This window comes from Sapajus apella, unplaced genomic scaffold (assembly GCF_009761245.1).
Source record: "Sapajus apella isolate SASKATOON/1434 unplaced genomic scaffold, GSC_monkey_1.0 scaffold10, whole genome shotgun sequence".
NCBI classification, from domain to species: Eukaryota; Metazoa; Chordata; class Mammalia; order Primates; family Cebidae; genus Sapajus; species Sapajus apella.
In genome coordinates this window covers 29,412,494-29,438,999 of record NW_022436950.1, presented here as the reverse complement: position 1 = coordinate 29,438,999, position 26,506 = coordinate 29,412,494, and the positions used below count along the sequence as shown (strand labels likewise).

Below are 26,506 nucleotides of genomic sequence, written 5' to 3'. Positions count from 1 at the left end.
CACAACATGTGGGGCCCACTGGTCTGTCATCTATGTAAATGGAGTTCTGGAGTTGGGCAGTCTACATCCTGTGCAGCAAGATTTGGTGATCTTGCAATATGTTATGCCCTCTACTAGCTATTTTTCCTCCCTTAAAATGTCTTCAATTTCCATATTGATCATTACTCTAGTGAGGCCAGTCCACTTCTGTTCCCACAGGCTTCCCAATCTCTTTCCCTCTTTGACTCCTACTTTCCCATTATCCTGTGCTGCCTTTAACCTGGTCCTAACCCATGAAGCAATGGAAAGCCACTCTTTGGCCCTGAATGAATTGCACCAGCAGGAAAAGACCACTCTTGCCATGGCACTGAGAATAAGGAGCACTGGCAGTGGGGAATTTCAAAAGGAGACAGTCTTGCCTGACATTTTCAATTTACCAAAGCAGATATTGGTGGGAAGTATAAGATAAACACAAACACATTGATGAAAATGAGTCCTTGGAGTTTGGATATGGGGGGTGTTTGAAGTGCATTATAATGGGATGTGTTTGAAAATGAGGGGATTGACAATGAAAATGAAAAAGGAGAAAAAAACACAAGGAATGCATGTACCCAGGACCAACCCATATGGATGCTCAGTTGGCCAAAGTATATAAAAGTAGCATTCAAATCTAGGCTCTGGCATAGACCCCTACATGAAGGATTGCAGAGGATGATGGAGAAAAGGGGCTTACCATATACAGGAAGGATGTGAGAAGACACTTGATGAGTTTCTGTCCTCTCTATCTGCCGTTTTAGTGAAGAGTTGTTTCTACTTTGCTTATATAGCCAGGCTACTGAAACTGTATTTTAAATTTGTTTTTACATTTATTTTGAGCACTTAGTGTGCACCAAGCAGTTTTCTGTGCTTTACATTATCACCATGTTGAATCCTCTCACCCTTACAATAACTCCAAGAAGTTAGTGTTATTCTCATTTTAGGAGTGAAGGGGCTGGGGCCCAGAAAGGTTGAGTAACTTGCCTGAAGGCATGTAGTCAATACATGACAGAGCCAGAACAAGTCTCTGCTCTTGAGCCCCTTTTATGCTGTGTGTTGGGCTGATGGAGGTTTAGGTGGAAAGTAGAATGGCAGAAAGCCAAAGGCGGCCAACAGGCATTTGGTAACAGTGAAATGTCATCAGAATTAGTGTACAGAAAGAGGAATGTTGTTTTTTGTTTGTTTGTTTAGTTGAGGGAAAGGAATTGAGATGAGCAATTGCTGTGAAAAGTGAGATCTTGAGGAGGAAGATGTGTGAGAAAGAATCTTGCAGTCTCTCTCTCTGTGTGTTACATGGCATGAGTCTCTCCTGGAGATGTCCTAAATATGGTAAAGGCATATGTAACTCTTGAGAATTTTAGAAAATTAGATTTCTGTGTGCATTTAGTCACTCAATGCACTTAAGAAAGATTTTTGTGTTTTCCTAATCAGAATCCACATGTGTTTAGTATACACATTTTTTTAGATGCTGAGATTGATGGGCCTTAAGAATCATCAAGAAGGCCCAGGTTCACTTGACTGCCCCATGCTGACTCCATGGTAAAAGCTGTAGTGGCAGAGGAAGCTATCATCATAATCTTTGATGTCTTCACAATACTCTGGTTTGTCCTGACACACAGTTTGGGAAATCTGCTTCCTGAAAAATAAAAATAAATGCAGATTGTGAAGGGCTGCCAGAATCTGAGAGGAAAGAGATATGATAAAATGAATCTAGTAGGGCTTAGTAATAGACATACTGTGCAAGAAGGAAGAAGGTGTTTTTATATTTGGAAATGTACACTGAATGCATTTACTGGTTACCTCTGGGAAGCAGTTTAGGGTGGGGACAGGAAGGGAACTGGGAAGGAAAATACTTAATTTTTTTTTAACTTTGTGTACTTCTTCATGATTTGATTTTTATTTTTAATAACACAAATATTTATTTTATGGTTAAAAGAAAAAAAAAAGAAAAAGGTTTTTAAGATCTATGTTTTAGCTCAGAATGTGAGTGGTATGCCCATTATTACCATAAAGTCATTATGATTAAATTTTTGGAAGGTAAAACGTTAGCCACACATCATGTTGATAAAACATTTTCCTTTCAATTCAGTGGACCACATTGTTCTATATTTTCCAAAATAGTAGTTCAATGCACTTAAGAAAAATATGTGGGTTCTCTTCATCAGAATCAAAACACCACCCCCATTTTTGTCTCGATGTCCAGCATGCTCTTTCTCAGGAATACATATGAAGTTTTTAGAAACATGGACAGAGTTTAGAGGTTTAGAAAATTTATAAAGGTGCAAAAAGGGCTGTGAATGTAGGTTGGGTTCCTCTGAACCACAGATCTGCAGGCTCACTTTTCTCTTTTCCCGGTGTGAAGCACTGAAGGTGATTCTCGTCTGCTTTGAGAGGCAGCTCGGAAGCCAGTGGTACTGGCTGAGCCTCCAGGTCAAGGAGATGGCTCTGCGGAAGGTGGGAGGCCTGGCCCTTTGGGACTTCCTCGACTTCATCGTGCGGACCCGAATACCCATCTTTGTGCTTTTGCGCCCTTTCATCCAGTGCAAGGTGTGGTGTGTGCTTCTCCTCCTGAAAGTGACAAGCCCGAATGAATGTGTGGCTCTCCACTGAGGCAGGAATGTGGCAAGAGTGCTATGGTACCTACTCTAGCCAGTTAGTAGGGCCTGTAAATACCATGCTTGGTGAGAAAACCACTGAAAAATATATTTCAGAGGATAAAATTTCACACTAGAAGTGCCTTCACAGTAAAAGCTTTACTGGAGTCTATAAAACTTTGCCTGCTCCCTACTAATCATCCCCCCATTCTACCCACTCAAAAGACTGGTCCAGCGGGATGGTTTGGAGAATCTTCTGTCTTCAGTGGCATGACTGAGATCTGATTTTAAATAAACATATTAAAAACATAGGATACTTAACATATGATTTCCTCTAAGACCCTCAGTACCCATCTACACTTGTTCTTTTCATGCCCCAGTTTCTTAGGGCGGTGATTTAAAACAATGTAATTATTAAGCACTTCCTGTGTATACTGCTGTTCTAGGAACATCATATACATTACGTTATTTAGTCCTCACAACTATGAAATAGGTACAGCAGTTAGCCCATTTTACGGATGGAAAATTGAGGCCCTGAGAATGTTATGCCTTCCTTTCAGCTGCTGGCCCAGCCAGCAGAGAATCATGAAGAGCTTTCCGCCCGGCAGCATATTGCCGACCAGCTGGAGCGGCGCTTCATACCACGACCTTTGTGTAAGAGCTCGCTCATTGCTGAGTTCAACAATGAACTAAAAATTCTAAAAGAGGCAGTTCACAGTGGATCGGGTGAGTGTGCATGAGTGTGTTGTAAATTTGTTTGACTAATGGAACTCACAGCCTACAAAGAATTCCTCTGCCCAGGTCACCACACTTTTTGGAACTATGAATATGTTAACCGTTTTGGTACACTACTAGATTTGACCATTCCTAGTAAGTCAGCCATTTGACCACTACTATATTTGACTTTCTCTTTTGTCAGTAACAAAATAGAAATCAAAAGGATATCATAAGTGTTTAATTTTCTTCCTTTTCTATATATTTTTAGTCTTCATTTCAGTAGTTTATCTCTTTCTTGAATATTTAATCAGAGGAAAAGTGGTTTAAATCATTACCTTTATTTTCTTTTTGAAAAAGAGAAGGGGGACATTCATTTATTGAGTTTCTATTTTATGGTAGATTATTTCCTTTAATCTACACAAATACCTTCAAGGTGGATAATTTAAAGTCCCCATAAAGAATGAGGAAACAGACACAATAGAAAATAGATAAATAACTTTCAAGTACATAACTTATTATTATTGCATAGAAAGTGATTATTGCAAGGGGATTTTCAACCAGATCTCTATGATTGATTTATAAAGCCTTTAACTTTTCACACATTGGAAGGGGAAGGATCCCATTAGAGCTGGCAAACTGAGAGGTACTTTCTTTACATTATTCTAAAGGTATTCTTTGAGAGTACATTGTTTTATTTTTTATAACTATACTAACAGCAGATTACTGAGGAAGGAAAATAAATCATTATTTGCCATTAGAGGGCAGTCATTACCCACGAGTAAAGTGTAATATGTGTTGTGTTTTCTTTTTTGTGGGAGGAGAGGGTTGTTTGCTTTCCTTCTAAAGCTTTTATTGTTCTTTGCATGCAGTGTGGTAAAAGCAAAATATTGACAAGTATAATCCTAGTGAAGTCTACACTTTACCATTCAAATATTCTGCTTTGTAATAAAATAAACTGACATAGAACTGAGGGGTATTTTATAGGTTGTAATTCCCAGAAAGTTAGAATGAGAACAGCTTTGATTATGCGTTCTGATTTTGATTGTGGGGTTCACATCAGACAACTTATTTATTACTTTCATAGGCTTGTGTCAAATACGATATATTTCTTAGTAAAAATTGCCAAGTTTGAAGCTACAATTCAGGTCAAAGTTAATATGCATCCTACCAACCTTGGAAAATAAAATAGAAAAGCAATAAGAGAGGCAACAATGTCAAAGCATTTATTATTGTTATAGATGTTACATTCTGTCAAGGGAACTATTCAATTATATCAGTGGCCAATATTGATTATTTTTAAAACACCCCCACTTTCATTTGCAACTTTGATATAAAAATCATTTGTCTGGGACACATTATTTAACCTTTTCTAAAAAACACAAGTGGTCAGGGAGGACTTTGAAGTGGACATTTAAGATTCTCACCATACATTTCCTTTGATCTCTCGAATCCTCTAGCCTACCAAGGCAAGACATCCATCAGTACCGTGGGCACCTCCACCTCTGCTTACCGCCTGAGCTTGGCCACCATGTCCCGCTCTAACACGGGCACGGGCACCGTTTGGGAGCAGGACAGTGAGCCATCCCAGCAGGCTTCGCAGGACACCCTGAGTCGGACTGATGAGGAAGATGAGGAAAGTAGGTCAATTCAAAGAGTCTGGGTGGAAGACATGGCTCGGCCATATGAGCAAGGGCTTGGGAAGTATTATTGCCCTTCTGACCTTTTCCAGTTCTGATCCCCTAGTCATTTTTATAAAAGGCATTCTAGGGTAAATGTTTTCTATAAATTTCTTGATATCCTTTGGTCATTTAAAAAGAATTCAGGAAAAAAGTAAATCGTTAGTGACTCCTACATTTTCTTTAAACTTATATAGTCAACTTTTTCCACTAACTCCCATTTAAATTATGGATAACTAACCAAGGAAAGCACTTATTCTCATTTTACCTGGACATCTTGTTTTGAGGGCCAATCAGCACTTAAATGACCTCATTAGACAAAGAAAAGTGAGTAATGCATATGCCTAGGACTGAGGAAAGACCAGTTGGCTCTACCATCCAGTATGTAAACCAGCACGCAGTCTTGAGGCGATGTACTCCAAATTTAAGAGAATCACCAGTGACTAGGACAGCCCAGAAGTTTCTAAGTCATGTGCTAGAGATTTGGTGTTATGACATGAGGAGAAATACTACATATGTTTGCTTCACAGGAGATTATAAAAAGTAAAATTAAGGTGAAACGTTCCATTAAATGCTACTGTCATTTCAGGTGTCTTAAAGTTACGTTTGTTATTTTCCACTTGTGTGTTAAGATACTCTGATATAATGTTTATAGCAAAGTTGTGTTGTCAATGTCATGTGAATGAGAGCAAATTTAGATCTTCACTCAGGCTCTCCATAGCAAACAGAAAAAAAAGCTCTACTCTGAACTAAATTAAATAGAAGAAATGAGAGTTGAGGTTAGAATTTTAATTAACTGAGATAAATGAAAGTGTTTTAATGTCCTACTACAGTTGGAAATGTAAGAGAAGAAAAGAAAGAAATGCTTTGTCAGTACTTATCAGTAATATTTGCACATTTAGCTTCAGTGTTGGTCAGACAAAGGAAAAATCATATTGTCCTGCGCCTGGCCTATAGACACATTTGTGTCTAAGTCACCCTGGTGACTGCTCATAAAAATACACCTAAAGTTGTAATTAGGGAAATCTTGACCAAGAAAACACGATGAAAGAGAAAAGGATCAGCAGTTTATTTTATTTTGTTTTTTTTGAGACAGAGTTTCACTCTTGTTGCCTAGGCTGGAGTGCAATGGCGCGATCTTGACTCACTACAACCCCCACCTCCCATGTTCAAGTGATTCTCTTGCCTCAGCCTCCCAAGTAGCTGGGATTACAGGCAAGCACCACCATGACCAGCTAATTTTGTATTTTTAGTAGAGTCGGGATTTCTCCATGTTGTTGAACTCCTGACCGCAGGTGATCTACCCGCCTCGGCCTTCCAAACTGCTGAGATTATAGGCTTGAGCCCCCACAGCTGGCCAAGGATCAGCAGTTTAAATATCCATTTTTTTTTTTTAATGCTTGAAGTAGTCTCTCCCAGCAATTGTTATTAGTTATAGGAAATTATATTACCTATTTTTGTAGAGCTAAATGTATTTTGTGGGTAACCTTATAAATAATAGATGTCCTAACCTGTAAATAAGAGCTAAACAGTGATATCACTGGCCAGAAGCCAACACTAACATACTAGTCAGGCAGCAGGGGGACTGGGGAGCCATGCAAGTTTTTGCTTATATCTCTGATTGCAGACATCACAACCATCCCAATGACAGCAGGATTGTTAACAAATAGTGTGTGTGTTTGTGATATGGTTGTGTATTTATCTAAATAGGGAGGGGTATGAAAACTAGATCATTGTTTTGAGTTAAACTATTTTTACATTCAATAAATCAGTGATTATATAGCAAATTAAAATTGCTAGCACTTTTTATATTCACCTTTTGATTTGAAATAAGTTCAATTAGAAATATGATTACTTTGGGTATTTTAAATAAATCATATCAGATGATCTTATATGATAGCATACATTCTTTATCAAAGAATGTTTAGTGTTCATCAACAAACAACATTATCTCACTTAGAATTAGGTCACTTGGTCATAAACACTGTGCTAAAGTTAATTTTCATATGAATTTGAGTGTATTAATTTGTTTCTGGCTGGGCACTGTGGCTCACACCTGTAATTCCAGCACTTTCAGAGGGCGAGGCAGGTAGATCACCTGAGGTCGAATTTGAGACCAGCCTGCCCAACATGGAGAAACCCCATCTCTACTAAAAATACAAAAATTAGCTGAGCATGGTGTTGTGCACCTGTAGTCCCAGCTACTCTGGAGGCTAAGGCATGGTAATCACTTGAACCCAGGAAGTGGAGGTTTCAGTGAGCCAACATTACACCACTGCACTCCAGTCTGGGCAAGAGAGCGAGCATCTGTCTCAAAAACAAAAACAAACAAACCAAAAAAAAAAAAAAAAAAAAAAAATCTGCTTCTATGCAGAAAACAAGATCACATACTTAAATTTTACAATGTTGCTTAAAATAAGCATTTATTTCTTAACTTTATATCTTTCAAATATTTTTCCTAAAAATATCTGAAATGGTCTGCAGTCTAGAAATCATTAACTGTACTGAATGCAGTTTTTGAATGTCAAGGAAATGTATTTGATTCATTCAGTAACAAAGTCCCTTGATCTATTTCTGCAATTAAAAAAAAATTATGTTCTAGCTTTTCTGAAATCTTAAATGTGCTGATGCCTGTTGACTTTCACAAATAATCTACTTGTAAAAATTTACATTTATTTCATGAAGGATGTTCTAGTTCTTCATGAAGGAAGGGTGGGAGATATATAGATGCTAAGAATTATCATTACCCCCAAAGGTATAAGTTCTTTTATCTGTATGAAGGGAGCAATGATAATTTAGCTTTACAGACAGCCCTAAATTGTACTCAAGCGAAGGATAGAATCCAAGTGCAGCTTTGGTGGGGTTTTTCTGATCAGTGTCATAGTTTTCATAACACTCGATTCCTTTGCCCCTTCTAGATGACTCTATAAGCATGCCCAGCGTGGTAAGTGAACAAGAAGCTTACCTCCTGAGTGCCATTGGAAGGAGGCGATTCTCCAGCCATGTCTCCAGCATGTCTGCACCTCAGGCTGAGGTGGGCATGCTACCCAGCCAGAGGTAAAGAGCTATGGTTATATTATATTCCGCATTTGGGGGTAAAGTTATAAATTCTGAAAATGTACTCCTGTTATTCTACAAAGACTGAGAGAGATGCAGGCAATGGTCATGTTTTTAGATAGATTATTCCACAAAGGATTTTTCAGAAAAATTCCTGCAGGCCACACTTTGCAGTTTTCTAAGTCAAGCTAGTAGAAGGGATCCCAATCTCTGATCCAAGTATTTTCTCTCCTTAAAAATTTTCCGTGGACACATGATTTTTCTGTTGTCAAATGACACTCTTGTATTTCACATTTCTCATTACCTAAGCTAATGATGGGTACTTGGCAAGAGTTAGGATCATCTTTATGTATTTGGTAAAGCTTAGGCTTCTGACATATTATTAGTATTCAGTTGTAGGCAGTGACACTTAATCAAGCAGAAAAGGATCTATGCTACTACCTGTGACCTTGGACAGGTCGTTTAACCATAGTCCACAGTTCTTCCCTCTGTAAAATTAAGAGGTTTGCTAAATGATCTTTAAGGTAACTTGTCCATCTGTAGTCCTATGATTCCATGACAAAACCCCTTTAAACATTTTCTTTGTGTGTTCTCTGTCTTTTAAGAATATAAGTTTAAAAAAAACCTTCCAAGATATATATGCAGTAAAAGTGTAATGAAAATGATCTGATTTGAGTCAAAACATTTATCTATTTAAGACAAATGTTTTGGAATCAATGATATTTTCCCTTCAGGAATTGAGTTTTTCAAGAAATTGACCTTACATGATTTTAGTGTGTTGCTTCTTTTTAATACCTATAGATGCACTGTGGTACAATTCATACATGGAAAATAATAAAATTCAGGACATATTGTGATGTTCATATAAAACCAGTTTATATGTCAGAATAAATTATCCCATACCCAAATCTTTTAGCAAATTGTTCATAAACTACACAGATGAAATAAAATTTGTGAAACAAAGCCCAAATTTGGAGAATAGCAAAGAATAGGATAAAATGATAATTAATAAACAAGTTGCATACTTTTTAAGAAGGCAATGTTTTATGTAAGTACCATTTAATTATTACAAAGATTAATACTATATAAAGGTTTGTATCATTGTAAGAAATTGTTTTACCTACCATTTGGTAATTTTCCTTTGAAAAGAAATTCTTATAAACAAAAAGTGTGAACAAAATCAAAGCCAAACAATAACATGTCCAAAAAATATATATAAAGCCACACAAGCAGCTAATATTGGTAGCTATCAGTGTATTTTTAACTGCTAGCAATGTGCATGGTTCTATGAAGAATATAAGAAAAAAATCAATTATTTGACAGTTTTATTCAAATTGTAGAATTGTAGAAATTTCATAAAGAGGTTTTTTGTTATTTACCTAAAATAACTAGTCCATCAATTTCCTTTTTACGTATTAAGGGGTCAACTTGTTTGCAGGGAGAAATTTTGTCCTATGATACACATTATGATTGTACATTTGATTTCTAGAAATCAAGAAACAATAATATGGTTAAGTAGTTTGGGCTTAATTCGTATTTTGGAAGACCAGTGAAGGTAATAATACTGTCTCTGTACATTAGGGAAAGTCTTTCTAGGGACAGAGGCTCTTTTTATACTCTACTATTAGGTAAACTTCAATTCTTTGGGGTCAGGCACTCCAGTTTTCTAAACGGTTTACCTATCTCCAATTTAACAAGTATTCATTGAGTGCCTCACAGATGCTTAGCTCAATGCTAGGCTCTGAAGGAAGGACAGATAAAGCATGACAGTTTCTGTTCACAAATCTCAGTTCAGCTACATAAATATCAATTGATAAACTATTTAATTATTCTCTCACCAACCTGACAGGTTTCTTCTTTTGGCATTTACAATTCAGTCACTAGAGAATGGAGAGTAAGGAGGTAAATGCAAGTTCCATGTGAATTTTCCAAAATAGCTTCCTTCCGTTTGTTTACGTGCTTTTTTTCACTGCAAAATTAGCAGGGAAATTTGGGTTCTTTCTTTGCTGTTCTTAATGGCATCAGTTCCAAGAGCTTGGTTGTGGCAGTCCATGGTAAGTGGTTTCTGTGTGCTAATGTTAGAATGCACAAGAAAGCTGCAGGGTTCTGGTCAATGAAATACCATGTACATAAGACAGGTTAAAAATAATCGCCACCTAGCCAAATGGTTACCAAAGGAAATGATAGTCTCATCTTCTATGGATTCATTCTGCAATGTGTTTCAGAGCTTATGGGTCCATTTGGAGTTCATTTTAATTCTTGACCAATATATAGGTTATACCTCGGAGAGTTGTATCCATCCAAAGCCCTTCCTCTCCCATTGCCTTAAGTCCTATGTCTTGACAAACCCAGCACAAGGTGAAATGGTTGACTGTCTCCTTTTCCTTCCTTGTTCTGTTAAATCTATTTATTTTTGGTTCTTGGAAGCAGAAAATTGCATGCCTGTTTTCTTTTCTTTTTATCATTTTCTTTCCCTAAATGCTTCATCTCCCTACCCCTCCTGCAGTGAACCTAATGTCCTCGATGACTCCCAGGGCCTGGCCGCCGAGGGTAGCCTCTCTAGGTACAGTGTCAATGCTACCTGTCTATTGGTGTCTGTGCTGGGAAACTAGCTGTTTCCTGTCTTCTCTGTCTCTCTGTCTTCTCTGTCTCTTCTCACCCCATCTTAATATCTATTTCCATTCTTTGCCCTTTGTTGTTCATGAACATATGAGCCTGGAAGTCAAAGGTGTAGCAAACCCTCCTTCATTTTTAGCTTCAGAGCTCAATCTCAATCGAGTAAGCCCGAAAAGCTTAGTTTAAAAAAATTGTAGAATTCTTTATGGGGTGTTTCTCATGGATGTCTTAAAGTTTGGTATGCCAAATGTTAAATTTATCCCATCTAATTATTCTCTCCCACACTGATATTTATTAAGAATTGTTTTTTAGAGGCCTTTTAATACACCATCAAGAAGCCCCTTATTAAATCAAGACGGGTCTTTTAGTTAATACCACAGATGGTAAGAAAACAGACAATGATGTTATAAAAAGAATAGTTATGTTGTACAGTTTATATACTATAGTTCCTTCTCTTTGATGCATGCTATTGGGCAGGCTTCTACAGTAGCTTGTTCCAGCAACACTTATATAAAGAATGTCTGTTCTAGCACAAAGGTGACTCCAAAACTTGCATGAAATATCAGGCACAAACATTTCTTGGTAAGTGAAGTCTTATGATGCAAATAATATAATGTCTTGGCTATTGGTTTAAAGCTTCTGAAAAGGGGACTGCACCTTTAACACTCAGATAAACCACGTCAAACATTCCTAATCTTGTGCTGTTGATTCACACCTCTCAACTAATCCTCATTAGGAGTAAGGCTTCTTGTTCATCCTTAGAGTATCTTTGTGCCATCTCAAGAGATAACATTCCCTTTCAGGTTTGCACTATATAGTGACTACAGTATACCCGTGTTTATTGCTTTATCACAATGATGAGGAAATGTTGAGAGGCTGTTCCTGTGAAAGGTTGTCTTTTGTTTTCTTTGCATCTTGTTCAGATTTCACATTTTCTTTTGCAATTGAAAATGGGAAATTTAGTCCATCATTGGGTGTATTTTGTTTTTAACCAGACCCATAATTCATAACATTCGTGTTTGCCAGCCCTCGCCTTGACAGATCAGTCTCTTATTGGTGGTAAATGTGGAAGTGCTGCAGATTGCAGACTTAATTCCATTAGTAGGAGCTTTGGGGGCAAGGAGGAAGTTGAGAAACAAAACAGGCCTCAAGAAGGCTTCCCTTTATTGTTCACAGTGTTGGAAGAGATCTGAACCAAGTCTAGCAAGGTGGTCACTACTTTCAAAGAAAGCATTTATTTAATGTTTAAAATTACATGTGGGATGGAAACCTTGATTAGAAGACAATTTCACTGGCCTACTGAGAGTAGAGAGTATTAGATCAGACTTCCATTTAGCTAGCTTTGTGCTGGAGCTTTTCTAATTAGGCCAAATTCTACTCTTGATGAGTACGGACTAGTCCAGGGTTGGTGAGAGAAGGCAGGAATTTGAGATTATTTTTATGAACTCTCCCAAGTTATTTGGCACTCTCTAGCAGGCTTAGGGGTCAAAGGACCTATTTGTAGTTTTCTAAACCAGTTCAGTGTGTCCTGGTTTCAGTGTCAATGGAAATAAACCCAGAGTTTTTGCTAGGTGAGACTGGTTCAGAGCCAAAGCTATTGATTTGTCTACAACTGAATTAGTCAGTCATGATAGTACTTTGATGACTGTCTTAGGTCAACTGCCATTGATCTGTTGTTTCTGTGACCATTGTGTTTTAGTTCTGGGTGTGAGTCACCCAGACCCAATTGTGGTCATTAAGAAATGGGAAGATGAGGCATTCACGTTGGCTTCTGAAATAATTCTAATAGTATAGAGGCTTTCTACCAACCAGTAGCACATCCACCTTTGCCATATCCTACAGATCTTATCTCTTGAACTACATCATGTCACCAAGTTCTCTTTGGAGGAGAGGAACTCTTGGCATTTACTAGGAAGTTGGTTTACAAAATAGGATATATACTTTTTGTATTTAATTTCCAGACTCTCTTATTTTTGGCATGAACTTTCTTTATGCTGCAGACTTCTAAAATCCTGAAGTAGTAAGGCATTAACCAGGTAATTGCGCTTAGCATACACTCAACACTGAGGACCTGAAATACACCCAAAGTAGTCTTAATGAAAATCTGACCTTAAAGCTTAGAGAATATCAGGAAGCATACCTAAGGGAAAATAATAAACTTTGCTCTTCCCACCCTCTTTTAACATTTTGCCAAATTTGCATGAGTATTTGTTTTTGAAAGGACACTTGTTTTGGACAAAAGGGGTAAGTTGGATAGAGTGGGCTAAATGAGGACGAGACCAAGATACCCTGATGAATAAGTGGAAATCAATAAAAAAATTCCATACCTATCAAAAATTATGTCTAGTATTTTTTTAAATATGCTAACCGGTTTCTTTTAGATTCATCTCCAGAAATAGCCTGTTAGAAACGCTCTGCTCTGCAGAAAAGATTCTTTGTATTGGCTATTAATAAACTGAAGTAATATTCCATGGGAGAATTCTCTTCTCTAGAGAGTATTGCTCTTAGAGTCGTGGAAATTCATTGTAGATGCTCCCTCTCTGTCTCTACCCTGAAGTATACACACATATCCATGAACATGTTTTCTCTCCAGAAGAACAGAGACAGACAGAGGCTATTCAAGAGCTTATGGCCAAATGTTTTACACTAAAGCATTAGATTTTGGCTAGACATGTTAGAACGTTTTGAAAGGCAGGAATTGACAGTCAATTCTAATTTTTTTTAAAAAAGATTACAATGCTATTTGATTGTGCAAGGATACTTTAAGCACAGTGAAAAAAATGTTTGAACAAGACTATGTAGTTTAGGTGATAAGAAAGAAAAATAACCTATACAATGGGACCCATCTCATGATTATACACATTTTCAAAGCATAAAACCTGGCAAGTACTCTCAAAGTACAAAAAAATAAAAAATCTTTTTAAGTAGCTGAGAATTAATGACTAAGAAAATGTGTTGTGATACACAGATACCTATTTTGCCATTGCTAAAGCAGTTCTTACTGGTTATCAAAGATCCAGATTATTCCCCTTTCAATGTGGTTTTCATCTATAATTTCTAAATTATGTGGCACTTAAGCTATATTTTGTCAGATGTTGTTGGGGTTAAGTAAATTTTAAACAATAATCTTTTATCGAGAAAGGGGAAGTAGGATTTAGTCTATTGCGTATTTCCCTGCTCTCTACACATGCCTTATTGCTCCAGTGAGGTGCTGGCTCTAGGAACTCCTGTCACAAGGCAATCACTTAGGGTAAACGATGATGCTGCATGTCTTTTGTGCCACCTCTATATTTCTCTAAACTGTATTAAAATTGAAACCAAAAGTACAGATAAAAGCAATGAAAATATGAATTCACTTTTCCATGTGCTGGTCTCACCCAGTGAGATTTCTTTTTTTTCAGTGATATTTTTCAGTGACTCAAAAACATAAGAGATGGTTTATTCCTAAATATGTTGTAACATGTTTCAATTTAGAAAGCTTTATTTGCTTATATCCTTATTGTTTCACCCCATAACTTGGCCAAAACTGAGGAGATCAGTCATATCTCATTCCCAACATTAAAAATTTTAGGAAACCTGACTAGGCACTGTGGTTCATGACTGTAATTCCAGCATTTTGGGAGGCTGAGGCAGGCAGATTGCTTGAAGCCAGGAGTTCGAGACCAGCCTGGGCAACATGGTGAAACTGTGTCTCTACTAAATATACCAAAAAAAAAAAAAAAAATAGCCAGGCTTCCTGGGAGGCTGAGGCATAAGAATTGCTTAAACACGGGAGGCAGAGGTTGCAGCGAGGAGCGATAGCACCACTGCACTCCAGCCAGGGTAACAGAGCAAAAGACTCTGTCTTAAAAAAAAAAAAAATTAGAAAACCAGTTTTTCTGTAGGACAGTTTTAAGAAGTTGTCCCACTATTCTGACATATCTCAACAAATCGTCTCAACTTTTCAGAGCATGAAATTTATATTTCACTCATCTGAAAGGATTCAGTTGTCTATTGGAATATAATGTTTTGTGACCATAAAATATAATATTTTTAAATTTGACCATCAAATATAACATAGTATTTCCCTAAAGAGGAAAATAATTTGATTACTGCAGTTGTAGTAGGTGGGGTCTGTGATGGAACTGTTTCAAAAAATTCAAATGAAAACTGGACATAACATAGGGAGGTGCTTAGTGAAAACCCCTTAGTCTTCCCCTTGTTCATTCTAGTAATGCACATCTTATAGTCCTACATCACAAATCCTACAGATGACTGAAATATTACATGAAGTGGAGAGAAGCTAAATTGAAGCTTTTTATATGCAACTTCAATTTGACATAGATCCCAGAAAAAGAAACATGTTCTGCATAAATTATCATTGTGAACTTTTTTGGCTGCTTATTCGTAATGTGTCCTAACTGTACATAGTTAAGCCAGCCTTTGATATTCTAAATATAAACATGTTAGCAATCAAGTTTTTAGAGCAAGTATAATTTATCAGCTGGGTTATTTCCAAGGATATATTTTTAATTTCATCTTTGATGTGTGCATTTCATGATGAAATGCTATATCATTTACAGTACAGCTAAATACTAAAGCTATAAACTTGATACATCTCTTAGATATAAGCCTCTCTATCCATAGAGAAAATTTTGATGCTTATGATCCTCTCCTGGAATAATCATCGTGAAATTACCATTATGTTTTGACATTCAACACTCCCTAAGTAACGTGAATTTCCTTTCTTTTCTTATGCCATTTTTTCTCACAATCACAGATTCCTGAATAAAAATGAGACAAGTGGACTGCCTCGATTTCATTTTCTCTGCCCTATTGTTTTCAAAACATTTTATTACCTAATTCCTTTTAGTATTCTAGAAGCAATAAACTCATTACAACATCAAATGTAAAACAAGAAAGCATGCTATGTACATCACTTTTCATGTTCAAACCATTGTACATCAACTAACTTCTTTTCTCTACCTTAATGGGAGGTAGTTGGTAAGTATTAACCTCCTCTTATGGCCAAGGGAACTGAGGTAACATTTAGATGTCAATGAAGAATCCATTCCAATGAAAGCTTTGCTTAGTATTAGGAGAAACTTGTTCCTACTTTGGCGCATATGGTTATTGAATACTCTTTCCAATTTATCAGACACGTTAAAATGTATAACTAATAAGGAGATGTCATTTCAAACATGCCAGCAACATAGTCTTAATTGCTTATCAGAATTTATTGCATTGTTCCTTTGGGGTAATTTTCTATCTTCATGGAAAGGATGAAGATATGATATGAAGATATCATATCTGTTTCAAGGTTATATATGTGTAAGGATAATGCACATTGATCTTTTTAAAGTCAATATTCAGAAGAACAAGAAAGTTTAAAAACACCTGTTTTGGTAATCTTTATGGATTTTGTTATTGTGTACCCCAAATGCTGTAATTACATCCTTATTTCATAAAAACTTTGATGAACTCCATTTGGGAATCATATTGATTTTTTAGTGGAAATGTAAGACTTTTAAAAAAAGACCAATGTGACTGTGTCAATTTTGTAATGATTAACCAATATTTAATACAAAAGGGAAACATCTGATTGCCTGTCTTGCCATCAGTTTCTCTCCTTACTACTGCAGCTGGGTATTTAAGTAGCTCTTTTTTAAAAAAATGGAAATGAACAGATACAGTCTTTCTTTTCCCTGAGCAGTTGCTGATTCTGGATTCCTCTGTGGAATATTATACTTTAAGAACTATCTGTAGATGACTCTCCTTTTGCAAAGGCAAAGCAGAAATTAATTAACCATTAACCAAATAATCACATTGGCATCATCCACAGACTTATAATATTATCTGGGGCACAGGATACTTCTTTTCTTCACTCCACTCCCATTATAAATATCTTTTATACATGCATGCAGAATGATAAAGGATCATGGGCCCATGTCAGTATTTTCAGCTTCACCCAAAACTAAAATAGCAACTATTTCCAGTCATTTTTGCATACAAAAGACACACATACACAGTAAATTTGGGGGGAGCAGGTTGTTGCTTTTATAAACTGCATGATATGTTTGAGTGCAGTTACTCGATATTAAAGCTCCTAAGTTGTAATTATAACTTAACTATAGCTATACTTTGCCAGCCTTTAAATCTAAAACCATTTTTTAAAAAACATTTAATTGTTTACCCATGTGACTATTCATTTACTCAATAGTCACAGAGACTTCAGGCTGCAAACATGTGTTGAATGTGCCCCTTCACCCAAATAAATTCTGTGTCTGATGTGTTTGATATTTGTCCATCTTATTTTCATTTAAATTGAAATTTTAAAAAGGTGTTCCCATCCATGTGATAGAGTTGTTTGTGTGTGTTTGTCACTACTGTTTCCCTTCCCACTGGAAAAAAATTGAGATTAGAATATGACATCTTAAACCTTTTGGTGGCTTCCAAACCAGGGGTATGATCAAACCAATGTTTTCCAAATGACAGATACGACATCAGTGATTAAAAACAGAATCTCAATTTTGGCAGCTTGGGGCTACAAGGCCTTGTGCTCCCTCCCAAACCTTTGAAAATACCCATCCCAGAGGGTCTCCCAACCATCCTTCAAAGATAATGATATCTTTGAAGCGACTATCGTACAAGTGATTTTGGCTAACACCCACCAGACGATGGTCTCCTGTACTCTCTCCAGGGTACGCTAACACTGTTGATGCTTGGCAGGGTGGCAAGTATACAAAGTGAACCTGGTCAACAGAACCTCCTTGTTCAGCAGCCACTGGGGAGGAAGAGGGGCCTGAGGCAGGTAAGCAGACCTTTAAAGTGCAAGCACAAGAGAACCATCCTACAAATTGGATTGTAGAATGTGTGCTTTTTAATGCCCATGTATATTAAAATTACTTTTTGCTGCTGGATGTGCCTGGAATCCCAGCTACTGGGGAGGTTGATGTGGGAGGACTGCTTGAGCCCAAGAGTTAAGAGTCCAGCCTGGGCAACATAGTAAGACCCTGTCTGTAAAAAACTAATTAAATAAAAACAATGTATTTTTTTTTAAGTTTATATTTTGCATTCACCCTACCTAAAATAAGCAGCACAGAGCAACTTTAAAATGTGTAAATACTTAGGCAAGCCAAATGATATTCTATTTTAGCTCTGAATTCTCTTATTAGCAAAGTTGATTATGTAGTAAAGTAAGTAGGCCTGTAATTCTATTTGTTCCTTACCTAGAAACCTTCTTTACCAGCCAAACTTACTGATAGAGGAAGATTTGTTATACAGTTGATTTAAGGCCTGTTTCTGCATAGAGGCAAGGAAAAAGAAGTCTATCCTTTCTCATTTCAGGATTATTAAATTTAAAGCAAATTGAAGTCATGATCATCTTTACAGAGTTCCTTATGTGGAATTATTTTATATTACTTTCTAAATAAAAATCTGAAAGCAGCTTATCACTTTTGCTTCCATAGGAGCCTCCCATTATTGATTCAGGGACCAGGCACTTGATCAGCATCTGAGGTTTTAAAAATAAACCTCCCCTTTGAAAGTCAGCATATATTCATCTATAAGTTTTAAATGAGCAAAGGTTCATCAATAAGCAATAATTCATTTTGCATCCTAAAATAACTGAAATTCTCAAGTTTATTATCTAAATTAGTTAATGTTCTTGGCATATGTAAAGGCGTAATAATTGGGAGACGAACTAGTTAAAGGGAATGTCAGAAGAAAGTACTTACAGTTAAATATGAAGAAATAAATTTATCAGCTATAAATGTAAGGAACAACCACAAGAATCCACAGAAACATATAAATAAACAAACAATTTCCTCCTAAGCAGTTAGATTCTCCTGCAAGTTTTATTCTGCCTATTCTCTTTAGCTAAGACGTCCTCTACTATCACGTCAGAAAACTCAGACTGAACCCAAAAATCGCCACGGGGCTCGGCTATCAACCACTCGCAGGAGCATTCAACCTAAAACGAAGCCGTCTGGTGAGGTCTCCTGTGTCCCTTCTGAATATACCATTGCCATGATGCCATGCAACTCAGCCAGGAAGGCTTACAAAAACCGAGCTGATGGAGATAAGCATACCTTTGGGGAGGTGCTAACATAAGGGAAGGAGTTTCCCAGAAAAACGTAGTGTTTTTTTTTTCTTCTTACCTTCTCCAATCCCTGTCTCTACCCCCCATGAACCTAGACAAATGGAAGAGCCCAAGGTAAACCACTAATACTATGAAATTTGACTATAAAAGGATGTGGTTTCTTTACTGAAACAAACTGGGTTTGCTATATGTCTCATTGAAGGTAAAGCTATGGTGAATAATAGGGATTTCTAAGTCCTGTAGGCAGGTGTTATCAGGTAGGAATGACCAACTTCACCCAATGCTCTACACAAATGTTATTTTAGGCCATTTATATGAAAATGATTTTTCTACCTAAGTCCTACTTTTTGCAAGAAGATGAAATCAAATGTGAAAAATATTCGAACATGCTCCCATTTATTAATAAGCCCAGCAATGTTTTTATTTAAAAAAACCAGGAGACACTGGTTAAAACCAACTATTAAGCATTCACAGTCCATTTCCACCAACTCTTCCCCAATTTACTGTTTCACCTCTGACCTACAGTGGATCAGAAACGGTCTGTGACCTTCATTGAGGCTCAGCCAGAGCCAGCAGCTGCCCCAACAGATGCACTTCCTGCCACAGGCCAACTACAGGGCTGCAGCCCAGTCCCATCTAGGAAATCAGAGGCAGCGGATGAACCAGTCCTCACATCTTCTCCTGCCATAATTGTTGCGGATCTCCACAGCCTGTCTCCCAAGCAGGTGAGGGCACTAGAGAAACAGGCAAGGCTTGCTCCCTGTGTACTTATTTCTAGCAGCCACTTGGATACGCACATTTATTCCATATAAAGTCCAGGTCTGCAATGCTTTGTTATCCAAACAGACACTGCTCCTGCCATCATGAAAAAGAAAATCTATATAAAATGTAGCCAGGAATATATCTACTTAAGAAGGACTAAGAAAAGTCTTGGTATTTTTAGTTATGAAAAACCTAAGAGAAAATACTTTGCAGCGAAAACAGCTATTGAAAACTGGTTTATACATGTTGAGCATCCCTAATCTAAAAATCTGAAACCTGAAATGCTCCAAAATTGGAAACTTTTTAAGTGCTGATATGACATTCAAAGCTCGTGCTCAAAGAAAATGCTCATTGGCGCATTTTAGATTAGATTTTTTGATTAGGGATGCTCAACTAGGTAATTATATAATGCAAATATTCCAAAATCAGAAATCCAAAGCACTTCTGGTTCCAAGCATTTCAGATAAAGGATAGCTGAAAGATAGTTCAATTTTAAAAACTAAAGTTACCAGTTTAGATAAAGCCTTTAAAAAAAGAACCTCTATGTTCTATAAGATGAAAGGAACTTTTTGTTTTGATCTTTTTCCTCATTGTTTTGCTATTTTTCCTGCTGATATTTTTCCTGTTTTGATATATTTCTTTTTATTTTTATAAATGAATTCATATAGTTTTACATTCTCCTCATGTGGTATTTAAGGGCAATATTACAGTATACATTTGTATAGTCTTTAATGGTTAAAAAGCATTTTAACACTAAGATTATTATGTCATTTGATCCTCACGGTATCTAAGATAAGCAAGATCAAAAATTATGTTTATGTTACAGGTTCAAAAACTGAGGGTTAGAAAGTTGGAAGGGCCTACATAAGATCCTACCTATAACAAAGGCTGGAACTGGGACTAGCCATCTGATTCCTTTTCTAATTACCACTAGACAACAACATTTTTGTATATTCTTCTCTGGTACCCATCCTATCATTCCATAATGTTATGATCCTTTTGATCACAGAGTGAGAACTTCCCCACTGAAGAAGGAGAAAAGAAGGAGGACACAGAAGCACAAGGTGCTACTGCACACAGTCCACCCTCTACCCAACTCTCTGACCCTGATGACTTCACGGGCCTCGAGACATCCAGCCTCCTACAGCATGGAGACACTGTCCTTCACATCAGTGAGGAAAATGGCATGGAGAACCCCCTACTGTCTAGCCAGTTCACTTTTACTCCCACTGAGCTTGGGAAAATGGATGAAGTCTTAGATGAGTCTCATGTTTAATTCTGTATATTGTAAGCTCTGCAGGTATACAGAAGACATGAAAGTGATCTCTCTACTACAAGTTCAATACCTTTGCTTAAAAAAGATTAATTACAAAATAGCACTTTATTTCTAATGGGTAGCACAAATCTGAATAGATTTTGCTGCCAATACACATAATGTTTCATAAACATCTTAAAAGTCAATGGCTAAAAGGATTTAGTTGTGTGAAAATCATAAAACCAGGGAGGAATAAGGGGAAAGAGCCATTTCACTGCACATTGTTTATGATTCAAGAAGCCTTCAGCAGTTAAAAAATATATACTATTCAGTGCTGCTTTCATAGAAATATTAACAAATAATATGGTCTAAAAATAGAATGCAATTTTTTGAGATTACTCACATTATACATCTCATGCAAATATTTATTTTTATAGTTTTAAAAATATTAATTCAGGTTGGCTATACAAGTAGCAATTTACATAAAAAATAATAAGAAAAATATTTACTTTGGGGATACTAAATAACAAGCCTGCAGCCATTTTTGTTTTGATTAACAATAGAGCCGTTTAGAAGAAGAAAAAAAATACTATATATAGAGCTGTGGACTTTTAGATATTTATTTTTCAACTGTCGTTTTCATTGCATGTTGTAGATCAAAATGCAGATGGCATAATCATCCCATTTCATAATCTATCGTGTTAGAGAATATTCTAGAAATCATCAGAAAATAACTCTGAATTAAGAAGAACCTAAACAGCCTATACAATTATAAAACCTAAATGTAAATATAATCACTTAAAAGAGATGGTATTCCTATTCCTAGCCCTGACTACATCAATGCCAAGATTAGAAACTATTGGGAAATGTGATTATTAATACTTTTCCTTACCGTATCCTGTGCCTGCCCTTGAGGGCATATTTTCAGATATTAAGGTTAGTGTTGCTAGAATCAGTTTAATAAAATAACGTTTTCTCAATAGAGACAATATTCTTATGATACTTGGAACATCTAAGTTTATAAGGAAAAACGTATAAAGTAAACAATTTCTTCATAGACACCTCTAGTTTATATATTTTACAAACAGGCCTTTAACTTGAAGTTCAGTTACTTCAAGAAAAGTGTAAGACTTAGAAGGCTTGTGAGGTCAACACCTAATGTATTACTAATCTTGTCACAGGGCTGTGCATCATGTGGTTCACAAATGAATTTCACAATTTTAACAGTTTACATTAGAAAACTGTTACTTAACAACTAGGCATATACAAACTCATATACATACTTAAATTGGTGTGGTGGTATAGGTGTGCTTGCGTGTGTGTGTGTGTGTGTGTGTTTTAGTCCTCAAGATGAAGTTAAATACAGACTTTGATTACCCTGCAATGAATTTAAAACACATTCTGTATGCTTAAACTTTGAGTGTGTTGACTGTGAAATGTATATGTACATAAAGAGGATACCTACTAAACCCACCTTAATCATAAAGGAACATTATTTTTTGTTAGAATTGCTTATTAAATAGGCATTGTTTATATTGTGGTTTATAATTTCAAATATAATTTGGGGTTATGGTCCTATCACTAAAAGAATTAAAGATATCCATGAGTTAAAAAGAACAAAACTAAAAATTTCAAATCTAACAATTCAGAAAATTGAGGCAGTAAATGACCTCCTTTGTGTTTTACAATATTTTCATGTTATTTATAGTTAAAGCTGAAATAATTCTCAAGTGCAGGAATATAAATGTTAAGTGGTTTTATGATTCCAAGCTGATATATTTCACCTGTTAAAAATTATGCTGCTCAATTAGCATTAGAGGCCTTATGTTTGGTAATTACAAATGTCTGGGCTATGTGAGTCTCTATATATGTGTGTGCTTTGTTCCAGTTTCTTGATTCAAATTATCTATGTATAATTGTATGAAATATTTAAATAGCAAAGACGTCAAAGATTGTTAAATATCCAACAAGAATCCTAAATACCTTTATTTATATTTAAAAAGTATTGGGCTGTTTTGAACATGATTATGCTGGTCCGTCTGCCTTTTAGCCTGACTCCTTCACTCTTGTGTATGGAAGTCTTATTAGAAACTTTCAATAAGCTAAGCAATGTTGTAGCTTGCAAAAAAGCCTCCACTCTGAGAAACAGGGCCTTATAGAGTAGGAATGTTTTCATACTGGAACTACTGAAATTTTGCAGATGTATGCATCTGTTTCATTTAAGGTGCCCTTAAATGTGTTGAATGTAATGTGTTGAATGTTTATGTGTAATGGCTAAAGTATCTATATGTGTGTGCATAAAACTGTCACAAGATGTATTCTCAGGAATACTGTTACCTGGAGTTTGAAAGGAATAACTATTAAAAAAAAGTTGGGGAAGATAAGAAAAAAGTTCAAGATAAATGTTCAAAATATTATTAAGTACATGACTAAAAGCTAATTACTACATATGATAAATACAGTGTTTGTAATAGTAGATCATTTCTTAAGCCACGATACTTAATGATATTTATCTTATTCAGAGGAAAAATAAAAAAAGGTACCCACTTCCCACGTAGAAAAAATTAAGACTCAACAAAAAGGTTGCTTCTTCTGAAATTAACTTTTGAGAGACCATGGACTAAACCATGTGTTATCCGTGATAGTATGACTCAGATCCAATTAAAACAGTTTAAATCCTGGATGTAGGATCTCCTATAGCAAAACATTTTACTTTCATTTTTCAGTATTTGCAGCTTTCTAGAATTCTATTAGATAAGCTATTTCATTTTTCTAAAAAGGAAACTGAGTTATTGAGTGCATTGAGACAAGGCACTGAGAACTACAATGTCAAATTCAAAAGGCATAAATGGGCATGGCAGTGCTGATAGAAAACTCTATGGTACTGGTGATCTGGTTAGGGCCTGTTGCACAGGCTGGGAGTAACTGGTTTGCTGTTTCAAGTCTCCAAGAGTACCTTACACAAGGTGATAGCTCCTTTCTTTTTTAGCATTATATTCCTTTAGTCAACAAAGAACTTTCTACACCCTGCTGCCCAGCTCTGAGAGTATCTGAGATAAGAACAGGGTGTGTGTAAGGACCTTTAGGGAAGAAAGGGTCATAAATGAATAGAATTACAGTCCAAAACATGAATTAAATATCCTTCCTCCAGTTATAAAGGATACTTTAATAGAACATAGTCTCCAGAATTTGCTGCTATCACACCAAGTCACGCTGTTGCCCTGTGACCTTACATTTCCAATTCCATGGCCTTGTCTTGGCAGTGAGTAAAAAGTCCCACTTCAGTTAATTTAGTGGGTCTCAGCTGCAGCATTTCAGAAACAAATTTTGATTTGACACTCAGGAGAATAAAAACAAGTTGAAGGCAGAATGTATTTGGAAAAGCTTAAGGCAAATTTACTTATATTGTTTTAGGATCATTTAGGATTACACATCAATTTACCTCCATAAATCTTTGAATCGTCACTGTGACCACAGGATGAAAATCCTTTATTAGCCATTTTACAGGTAAAAACAAAAGATTGACTACACAGCCGACTTCCCTCAGATAACTATAAAGTCTATTATGAATACTGAATGACCAAAGAACATGGAAAAAATAGATATGAATAAATACTGAAATGTTTATGAAAGATATTTATGAAAGATATTAAGACTTCTGTGTTTAGGTATGCACATATAATAAAATAAGTCTAAAAATATTTAGGATGTGTATGTTTCATTCTTAATGTGGGGAAGAGGTTGACTCATTCTGGAAGATGTTCATTTTAGATCCAGGGGTATGCCTTTGTTAATGCCTTGCTGGCCATCCTCAACCTCCCCAGTCTGGCCTGAGGTCACCATCCAATTAGATACCTCCAAAACACTCCCTATCACTCTTCCGCACAAACTAGCTCTACTCTACTCATGCTTTCCAAATCTACCTTTCTTTTTTTGAAATGGAGTTTCATTCTTGTTGCCCAGGCTGGAGTGCAATGCCATGATCTTGGCTCACCGTAACCTCCACCACCAGGTTCAAGCAATTCTCCTACCTCAGAGTAGTTGGATTACAGGCATGAGCCACCATGCCTGGCTAATTTTTGTTTGTTTGTTGTTTGTATTTTTAGTAGAGACAGGGCCAATTTGTTGGTCAAGCTAGTCTTGAACTCCTCACCTCAGATGATCTGCCCATGTCGGCCCCCCAAACTACTAGGATTACAGGCGTGAGCCACTGCACCTGGCCCAAATCTAACTTTCAAAATAAAAATAAACTTATTTGCCCAGGCTTTAATCTACTGGAATAACTGGTAGATTTCCCAGTGGGACTGTTAAAGATCTGGTGGTCCTCACAATCTGGCCAGAAACACCATGTAGTCCAAGTTCTGTCTTTTATACAAAGTGCTCTATCCTTCCTCCCAAAGATTGCTCTTGCTAACTCCATTTTCCCCCCTCATTTTTTCCCCCTTCTCTCTTTTCCTGACCTTAGGCATATTTAGCATCAGGATACTCTTACCCATTTCTGAACTGTGTGTGAACAGTTCAGAACCTACGCAATTTGTGAATGAGCATTGGAGAGGTGTAGGGGCCAAGGGTAAACTTTCCCTTCACCCTCCCAAAAGTTTTGCTGAAAATCACTAACAAAAAGAGGAATTAACAAGAGAAAAGGCTAAAAACTTACTTGATCATAGTTTTACCTGGCACGGGAGCCTTGAGAATGAAGACCCAAAGGTAGAGGGGAGATTACCCATTTTTATACTTAGGTTCAACAAAGTATAGACAGCCATGTAGAAATATGATTGGACAAAATAGGCGATCTAATGCTAATAGACTTACGGCCATTCTAGTTTAGATTCCTGGCCTCTCTGTGCAGCATACCCTCCTCCTGGATATGGGGTAGAAGCTTTTCTAGAAGAGGAGTTGTATAACCTAAAATCGAGGTAGATCAAATAATTTCTTTATGGCCAGTTTTTAAACAGAAAGGTAGAGGAAAATTAGAGTAACACTTTTGAGTTTTATGGCTGGCTTCAGGGAAAAGGGTTTCTGGTTTCAATAGCTCTTGTTAGGGAAGAGGGGCTCTAGTTTCCATGACCTGCCTCCTGGGAGAATTGAGACTAAAGGCGGGGCAGGAGGTCAGAGAAACACTGTTGCCTCTGAGGCCTTCACTTTGGGGTATCATTTTCTGAGCCCCAACAGAAAATACGAAGGAGTAAGTGCAGAGGCAGAAAAAGAGGGTAATAATAACTACCATTTTGTACTGAGCACCACGCATCCTGCTGGGTGCATTACCTGGCTTCACTCAATCTTCACAAACCTAAAGCTGGGCACTGTCTTTGCAGATGAGAAAACCGAAGTAGGACGTGACTTGCCAGGTCACCCAGCTACTATCTGGCAGAGCCAGGCTTCCTCCAGCTCAAAAGAAGAGCTCTAAAAGAAATATGAGAGAGCAAGGTTTTTATTGTTGTTTTAAAGGGCCAGCATAGGCGCTGGAGAGGAAAGGAACTCGCAGCAAACAGTAGAGAAACAAAAAGTGATGTGAAGTCCAGAGCCGAGGACAGGGGATTGCAGGGGAAGCAAAGCGAAAAAAGCTTAAGAAACGCCTTGAGTACTGCAAGGACTTAAAGATTCAAACAGCCTAAGAAGAAAGGTCAGAAGGAGGAGGACGAGGTCCCGCTGACAGGCCCCGCTCTAGGACAGCAGCTGACAGCGCCTCACCGCAGCAGGAGGCGGGACTTCCTCACCGCAGAGTGGCTACTTC

The 26,506-nt window shown here is 36.9% G+C and overlaps 1 protein-coding gene and 1 long non-coding RNA gene across 12 annotated transcripts in view; one reads left to right on the top strand and one right to left on the bottom strand.

The window, feature by feature from the left end:
• Nucleotides 1–24,475, top strand: part of UNC80 (unc-80 homolog, NALCN channel complex subunit) — a 225,223-nt gene extending 200,748 nt beyond the window's left edge. For 7 of the 11 annotated variants that reach the window (XM_032278347.1, XM_032278345.1, XM_032278344.1 and 4 more), the window contains 9 exons: nt 2,378–2,562; nt 3,170–3,335; nt 4,784–4,963; nt 7,921–8,059; nt 10,566–10,622; nt 17,384–17,465; nt 18,533–18,644; nt 19,281–19,480; nt 20,527–24,475. In XM_032278347.1, the coding sequence (XP_032134238.1) occupies nt 2,378–2,562; nt 3,170–3,335; nt 4,784–4,963; nt 7,921–8,059; nt 10,566–10,622; nt 17,384–17,465; nt 18,533–18,644; nt 19,281–19,480; nt 20,527–20,793 (1,388 nt within the window). In that variant the 3' untranslated portion in view covers nt 20,794–24,475. The remainder of the gene's footprint in view (nt 1–2,377; nt 2,563–3,169; nt 3,336–4,783; nt 4,964–7,920; nt 8,060–10,565; nt 10,623–17,383; nt 17,466–18,532; nt 18,645–19,280; nt 19,481–20,526) is intronic. The other 4 variants (XM_032278349.1, XM_032278350.1, XM_032278351.1 and 1 more) reach the window with 4 other exon arrangements.
• LOC116551853 lies at nt 2,100–26,483 on the bottom strand. Its single transcript, XR_004269089.1, has 2 exons — nt 26,038–26,483; nt 2,100–2,583 (listed from the first exon to the last, which is right to left on the bottom strand). It is a non-coding gene; the product is annotated as an uncharacterized LOC116551853 (long non-coding RNA).
• Between the last annotated feature and the right edge of the window lie 23 nt (nt 26,484–26,506).